Here is a 7,561-nt window from a genome sequence, read left to right on the forward strand (position 1 = left end):
ACAAACTACATGTAGATTAGTATTTTAATAGTGTAACACCAGTGCAGAGAAATCTTTAAATTAAAACCAGAAATAGTGCACTAAGAGCATGTTACAGGCTGTACTGAACTACATACACGAATTCACATTAGCTTTGGTGTCTGCTTACTGCTGGAGGAAGTGTTTAAAACATCACTAGCCAAGACCAATTGAGAAATCCATAGTGGTTTATTGGTGAAGAATGCCAAGTCCACCATACATTTTAACTAGCTGGTTGTCAGTTTAGAACTCTGGTCTTAAAATGGAGACTTTTGATGATCATAAAAAGGAATTCCTCAGTTAACAGCAAATGGAAATTTCATTAGAAATCAGGTGACACCTAGTGGCAAACCAGGAGATGAGGTGGGGGACATGTCAGCTCTCTTGTGAGAGCTCATCACCTGGTCTCTTCTTGTAAGCCAACCTGAACTCCTCTCCAAGCATGTCAACGTCATCTTCCTTGAGTGTTCCCTGCAGTAGGGGAGAGAAACACACGTCAGAAGGTGAAACACAGGAAAGAGATTGTTCTGTGGAGGTGATTGTTCTGGGGCTGGTATTACCTCTAAGACAAACAGCCCTGTTTCACCCAACTGCAGCAGATGAGTTTCACAAACCTAGAACCCCTGCTGCTGTTCTTCACCCAGGTGCTGCTGAGAACCCAGTACAGGCTCTGACATGAGCACTGTAGAGGAGACATTTACCTGCACCCACTTTCTAACAAAAGCAACGACAGCCAGCACAGTGCAGGGGCAGGGTTAGGAACACCAAGGAGCTGTGCCCAGAAGAGGCACTGGCTTGGCCAGGGCTCCACCTCCACCTCTGGGTGTGCTGAGAGCAGCCCATCCAACACACTATTTTGGGAATCGATGGATACTGAGCAACCTGATGGGAAACTGTGTTGTGGGGAGGGGAAGCCAGGGAATCCAGAAATCTCAATCTCCAATTCTACAGCAATTTTAAGGATAAAAATGTGTATGAGCACAGAACAAACTCTGCAGCACTAAAAAAAATAAATGACAGATTGCATTTACACTGGAGACTTCAGGATCAGGAAGCACTTTTCTATTTAACCATGTTGAGTGCAGTAATGTGATGCAGGACCACACGATTCCGACACGGTGTTGAAGCAGAGAAAGGAACAAGCAGAGTATCAGCACCATGGCACAGGTACAAGCTTTGGATGCTCTGAAACAGCCAAGACTTCCTACAACAGTAAATTCAAACCAGAAAACTCTATCCAAGTATTGCCAATTTGAGTTACCTTCTAATTAAATCTGCATTAGAAAGTAACGCACTCGCTCCTAATTCCACCAATTCCTGCCCCCAATTAGCAGGAACAACAAGAGCCTCAGCTTCTTTACAATGTTTTCCAGTATTGTAGAAAAGAATTTCTTCAAGTAGTTGGGTAATTCCCTGGCTACTGTAAATGCATTTCTACATCCCTACAGCACTCCTGTTCATTTGTGTGCCATCGGGTGACCACCTGATTATGAAGTGTAAGACAAACCAAACCTGGTTTATTCTGTTGCAGTAACCACTTCCAGCTTTTTAACTTCTAAAAACACAGGGGCCAACAGTGAGCTGTGGAACAGCTTCTGCAAGCACTGCAGTTTATTGCACTGCAGCAGAGCCCAGGCCTTGTTTCCATGGTAACTGAGGACTTGGAAGAAATCCCTCCCAAAATCCCAACTGAGGAATTTGCTGGAAATGGGGTTTAAGATACAGGGTGACCCCTTTCTGGTTAGAAAAGCCCTGCTTTAGACCTTGCTTTCCAGATCCCAAAAGCTGGGTGTGCAAAGGGCCGTGGAAGCTTTCAGCACAAGGCATGGATACTGCAGCACAGGCCAAACCCCTCAGACAGACAGAATGGTTTTGTGAACAGCTGCCCAGCTCAGAAGAGGAATAAGTTAAACAAGAAAAGGTAAGCACAGGAGAGCTGACACAGTGAGGACACCCACTGACTCCAGGGTTTACACAGTTCTGCTACTCCACCTCAACCCATCCAAGAGAACACTGATTTGCTGCAGGACAAACACTTAAAGCACCTGGAGTGCAGTTCACTTACTGGAGGCAGGTAACCCAGCAATTTGGACGCGTGCTCTTTGAGGAGTTTCTGTCTCTCTTCTTCAACAACGGCACGGATGTTCTGCTGTCTTCTCTCCTCTAACTGTCTTTCTTCAAGTTCACGCTCCTACAACAAACAGGCAGGTTTTCAGAATGTGTGTTCACAACAACACCCACCACAGTAAAAAGAGAAAGAATTTTTTAGTGGACTAAGTTTTGACCAGCTACTTATTAATTCCTGGTCACAGGAAATCAAATTGAAAAGGACGGAGAAGTGTCTGTACAGCAAGTGAAAGCTCTGTTTAAACACACAGGCTTGGTAGCCAGGCAAAGAAACAGACTGAATGGCAAGACAGGGGCTGCTCTGCTGTCTAAGTGCTTGGTCTCATACTAGAAGCCCCATGAAAGGTAGGTGGGTGTCAGGTTCTGGTTCCTTCTCGGCTCTCAAGTTGGTCTGCTCCTGCCCTACTAGTTGAAGGCAGGAAAAGGGGAAGCAGACACATGTTTTGATGCTGATGACTAGAAATTGCAGTTCATCTTCCACACGTGATAGATACTCTCTAACAGGTCGAAAACTGCAGTAGTGGCTTGTTTTCTGTTCACACCTTTTCCTCCTCTGATGGGAATTCAAGAGACATCCCAACTAAAGGCTGGGATTGCCCTTCTCACACACCCCATCTGTGCGGCTGATCACGGGTGCTGCACTGGACAACAGCTCTGTCTCGGATCCTGTGGCTCTTGAAGAGAGATGTCAGGTACACAGGGGTCTAACCTCTTGTGCTACAAAAAAGGTACCTCTCAAAAGACCCTTTTCTTGCCAGCAAGCCAAACCAAAGGGCCTGCTTCCCCCCTGCACATTTGTCTGCCATTCCTCTGTCACCTGTCCCTCCTAACGACGAACTCGTCACTTCGGATAGCAGAAGTGTTCTCATATCTAAATACTCTGACTCAGACCAAAGGGGACTGGGAGGACTCTTACTTTATCTGCAATAAACTGTTTGCGTCGGTCTTCAATAAGCTTTTCCACAGCCCTTCTGTGTTCAAGTTGTTTCATTCTTTGTTTCTGAGCATTCATCTGCTCAATGCGATCATCCTCTGCAAACTTGGCCAACATCTGTTGTCTGAAGGCTTCTTCCTCTTCCTGCACAGCTTGTTGTGCTGCCTTCTTCAAAGCTAAGTGCTCTTCATACATCTCCCTTAACTCCAGGCGTTGCCTTATTCTCTTCTCAATTTCTGCCTATAAAGGGAATTGAATGAAATGCTGTGTTACTGAACAAACACCACCACAGGCTTCACATATCCAGAGTGTCAAAAACCCACAGCCCAGTCCCTGAAGAGCCCTGACAGCCAGCACTGTTCCAGGGGAAGTGGAAACGGGAGTTCAACCTCAGGTGCAGAAGGAATTGCACATGAGATGCACACGTGCTACATGTTCTTTAAGCATCACAACTCCCAGGACCATTTCCAGAACTGGGACAACTTCCATCACACAGAAATCAGAAGACACTAAAATCCTGCCCCCTGCGTTCACTTTACTTGTCTTCTGGATCAGCGATTTGAAATGGTCTCATTTTCTCTCTAAGTTTTGATATCAGGTGTGTTTCAATTAGATAAGCTGACCCCTAGCTACAAGTGCTCCAGCTCTCCTGTGTATACAGACGTATGACGTGTGAAAAACACGTTATCAGCCAAGTACCAAGATACCCCTAAACGCAGCTGCAGAAGCCCAGGGAAAGTGAAAGATTCCCCACCTGATACACAGGTGCTACTTCAACTACTGGACATGACTTACCATCTCCTTCTTCCTTTCTGTCTCCACTTGCTCTTCCAGATACAGCTCTTGGCGGATTTGTTCCAGTTCTTCACGCTTCTGTTGCTCTCTTTCCAGGTTTTGGGCCATCTGTGACAAGAAGGAAGCCTTTCTCAGTCAAAGACAAGAAGGTAGGACAATGATTTCTACAGTTCCCACTCCTGGTACCAGGCTTTGAAGTCTCTGTTTTCTCTCCTCGGCGTCTCGAACTTTCGCCTTCTGATCTTCTTCCCTTTGTCGCTGAATGTTGGCAACCTCCATGATTTTCCTGTTTTCTTCTTCCATCTCTTCCTGTTTCCTTCTCCTCCAGAGAGCTTGTTCTTTTTTAAATTCTTCAATACATGTCTGAGCTGCTCTCATTTTATCAAGCTTCAGTTGTTTTTCCCTGTAGAAGACGGGGAAAAACCTTTCCATAGTTAGTTACCATACTACAGAGTAACACGACACAGGCTGGGTGCTGGTCATTAACCATATATTGCAGAGACTCAGATGTGAATAATCCCCCCACCCATTCAGCTAAGAACCAGGTATGTAAGATGAAAATACTAACAGCCCCCAAAAGGGAATCACATGTCTAACACCTTTCTTGGGGACAGGCTGTACGCACAGGTACTCAGAGGCACACACTCCATCAGAGAAGGAAGCCCCAGAGTAGCCCAGTAGCACCAAAACCTCCTCAACTTCTGATTTATATAAAATCCTACCCCTCCTCACACACACACACACCCTGCTCTGGAAAACAAGAGCAACAACAACATTCTGTTGCTTAAAACAACACAAGTCAGGGCTCTTGTTAACAAAATGTGACCAAGGAAATTTAAAATGGACCTTGGACTATGAAGAAAATGCACACAAATCAGGTTACTATGCAGAATTAGGAGTTTTGCTTTACATAATAAACAATAAAAATTCAAAGGAACTAACATTTGGTCTTCCTCATAGATCTTCCTTACAATGTCATCAATCATGAGTTTCTCTTTTAGAAACTCTTTGTAAGCATCCTGCTTCCTCATCTCTTGTTCCTCAAGCTGTTTCTCCAGGTCCTGCTGATACATAATTTTCTCCTTGTTTTGCCTGAGTTGGGCAGAAATTTCCTCTTTCAGCGCCCTCTCGTACTCCTCCTTCATCTTTTGGTCTATTTCAGCCTCACGTTTCTATGGGGGGGGAAAAGCAACATGAGATCCCTTTTCACTCCTGCTAACACAGCTTGTAGAAAACCACACAGTACAAAAAGCAGTTACACTGTATTACAGAAACAGGGTCTATAAATACGCTGCCTTAACATGCTTAGTAGTTTAATTCAGCAAGGAGATCCCTTTGAAAGAACCCTTGGTATCTAAACAGCTTGAGGAAAGGTGGCAGTACCTAAAGAAAGCTGCATGGCAGAGCACTTGGCACCAGCAGAAGAGGCTCATGTGGACTCAAAGACTGGAATGTGGTTTAACAATGCAGCACATCCTCCATAAACGTGTTGTCTTCACAGCAATTTACATAAATGGAATTTGCATAAGCCTGAAGATCATCAGAATCATCTGCCTGACCAGCAGGATTATTCTAGAGGGATGCAAAAGTTTGCCATTCTTTCTGAAGTCACTCAGGTCTCTGCTCAGCAACACCACTTGCCCCAGTCTGCTCCTGAGGTAAGGGGTCCCCACAGCAGCACAGCACAGGCTGTGTCACAGTTTTAACTCTGCTGACTGGCACCAACCCAGCAAAGCAAAACCTCAGTCCGGGCACACCGGTTACTTCACCCCACTCTGGTGGCAGTAGCCACCCAGCCGCCGCCTTATGGCTGGATATTACTGGCTAATTAGTCCTTCATCACAGAAAGCGTGTTTTCAATAAATGCTGAACACCTAAACCTACCACTGTTTGAGATAAAAAGGCCAGTTTCAGAGGAAGAGCTCTCAGTGTGATCCATACAGTTATGTACAGATCTGGGATACAGGTGTGGGATGCTCTGTGGAGCTCAGGGTGTGGGGTACAGATGTGGGATGCTCTGTGGAGCTCAGGGTGTGGGGTACAGGTACTGGGAAGCTCGTTACCTGATTCTCATGCTGTAGAGCAGCTTTTTCAGCCATCTGTGCCGCTCGCTCTTTGTTCAGGTAAGCAGATTGCAGCTTCTTTTCTAACTCACGGAGTTCAAGGCTGGGGGAAAAAAGACACCCTAGTACAAGGGAGCCAGTGCCTACAGAAAAACCTGACCTTTCCAACACTACTGAAATGCAATTTTAAAAAAATCAGGAAAACATAATTTTAGAAGAAAAATCCTGCTCTGGCAAAAAAGCAAACCTGTTCTACAACCCGAGTTACCTGCCCTGTACGTGTGCTGCCACTGGCTTGGCGTGCTCTGCACCCATGCACACAAACACACGTGTAAGTGGGTGTGCTTATGGCTGGGTGCAAATACGTGTTCAGAGTTCTGCAGATCAGAGTTTTTCTGGCACAGTGTGATTAACTTTTGATCACACCTTGAATCTTGACTTCTCCTTCCCGGTGAGATTTCTCTGTGCCTCTGCCACAGCTCTCACACCCGTCCTGCCCCACTCAGCCCGCGCCGCCCGCACACCTCCCTTCCCTTCCCCCCCGCTCCCCGCCTTCCCGTCCTCCGCTCGCAGCCGCTTCTCTGAGCCCGGCTCTTCCCAGGCTGTCCCGCTGCACCCCGCGAACTCGCGCCCGCACCTCCTGCTGCCGCCCCGCGGGTTAGAGCGGCGCCACCCCGCAGCCGGTACCTGTTCTCCCGCACTTGCTGCCGCATCTTTTCATCCCTCGTCTTCTCGCGGCTCAGCCGGGCCAGCTCGGCCGCCAGCCGCTCCTCTCGCTGCAGCTGCAGCTCTCGCTGGGTCCTGGCCTCTTCTGCCTGCCCAGAGGAACCGGCTCCGTCACGGCTCCGCTCCGCGGCCGCCCGGGCCCGCGTTCGCATACACACGCGCGGCCGGCAGGGCGCGGGCCGGCCCCGGTCGCGCCCCTTACCCGCAGCACGGCCTCCTCCAGCTGCCGCTCCCGCTGCAGCGCAGCCCGCAGCCTGGCCGCCCGCCGCTGCCCGCCGCGCTCCTCCGCCTCCGCCGCGGCCACCGCCAGCTCCGCGCCCCGCCGCACGGACGCCTGCGGGCGACAAGAGAGAGGCAGTGGGACGGGGCGGCCGCGGGCCCCGGGCCCCGCTCCTCGCCGCCGCCCGCCCGCTCACCATCCCGCCCGCCTCAGGGCCGCCGCGCCGCCATGGCAACGGGCAGCAGCGGAGCGGAAGCCCGCGTTAACTTCCGGGGCAAGTTCGCCCTGCTGATTGGCCGAGAGGGCCCGAGCACGTGACGCGGAGCGAGGCAGGGTACCCGGCCCCGCAGTCACCGCCTGGGGCGCCCCCGCCCGGCCCTGCGCGCCCTCGGCTCCTGCTCGAGGCTGCGGCGCCGGACGGTGCTGCCGCGGTACGGGAGCCGCCCGCGCCCCCCGCGGCCCTTCCCCGGCGCCAGCTCCGTAGCCAGGCGGGGCGCGGCCAGCCCTGGGCGTGCGGTCGCGCCCCCGCCGCTCCGTCAGCCCTTCCCCTCAGCCTCCCACGGCGCGGGAGGGACCGGGGCTGCTCCCGAGTGCCCCCGCGCGGCGCGGCCCCCGCTCCGCACCCAGGGCGGCTGCGTGGGATGATCCCCGCTCCGTGAGGGGGAAGCGCCTGTTTCG

The 7,561-nt window shown here is 50.5% G+C and overlaps 1 protein-coding gene across 1 annotated transcript; it reads right to left on the minus strand.

Annotated features, from left to right (window-relative positions):
* Positions 1-144: 144 nt before the first annotated feature.
* Positions 145-7,231, minus strand: MNS1 (meiosis specific nuclear structural 1). Its single transcript, XM_084268025.1, has 9 exons — positions 6,866-7,231; positions 6,625-6,752; positions 5,938-6,040; positions 4,817-5,046; positions 4,061-4,277; positions 3,875-3,982; positions 3,062-3,319; positions 2,084-2,209; positions 145-489 (listed from the first exon to the last, which is right to left on the minus strand). The coding sequence occupies exons 2-9, from the start codon at positions 6,648-6,650 to the stop codon at positions 394-396; spliced, it is 1,164 nt and encodes a 387-aa protein (XP_084124151.1). The 5' UTR covers positions 6,651-6,752; positions 6,866-7,231; the 3' UTR covers positions 145-393.
* Positions 7,232-7,561: the final 330 nt, after the last annotated feature.

The sequence above is a fragment of the Gallinula chloropus genome, assembly GCF_964237585.1.
Source record: "Gallinula chloropus genome assembly, chromosome: 9".
Taxonomy (NCBI): Eukaryota; Metazoa; Chordata; class Aves; order Gruiformes; family Rallidae; genus Gallinula; species Gallinula chloropus.

Excerpts from the sequence above, each read along its gene's own strand:
- MNS1 (XM_084268025.1), bottom strand. The coding sequence starts at position 6,650 with ATGCGGCAGCAAGTGCGGGAGAACAG. Across the intron at positions 3,983-4,060 it reads AACAGAGACTTCAAAGCCTG|ATGGCCCAAAACCTGGAAAG; the intron begins GTACCAGGAGTG and ends TTCTTGTCACAG. Across the intron at positions 3,320-3,874 it reads CAGAAAGGAAGAAGGAGATG|GCAGAAATTGAGAAGAGAAT; the intron begins GTAAGTCATGTC and ends TTCCCTTTATAG.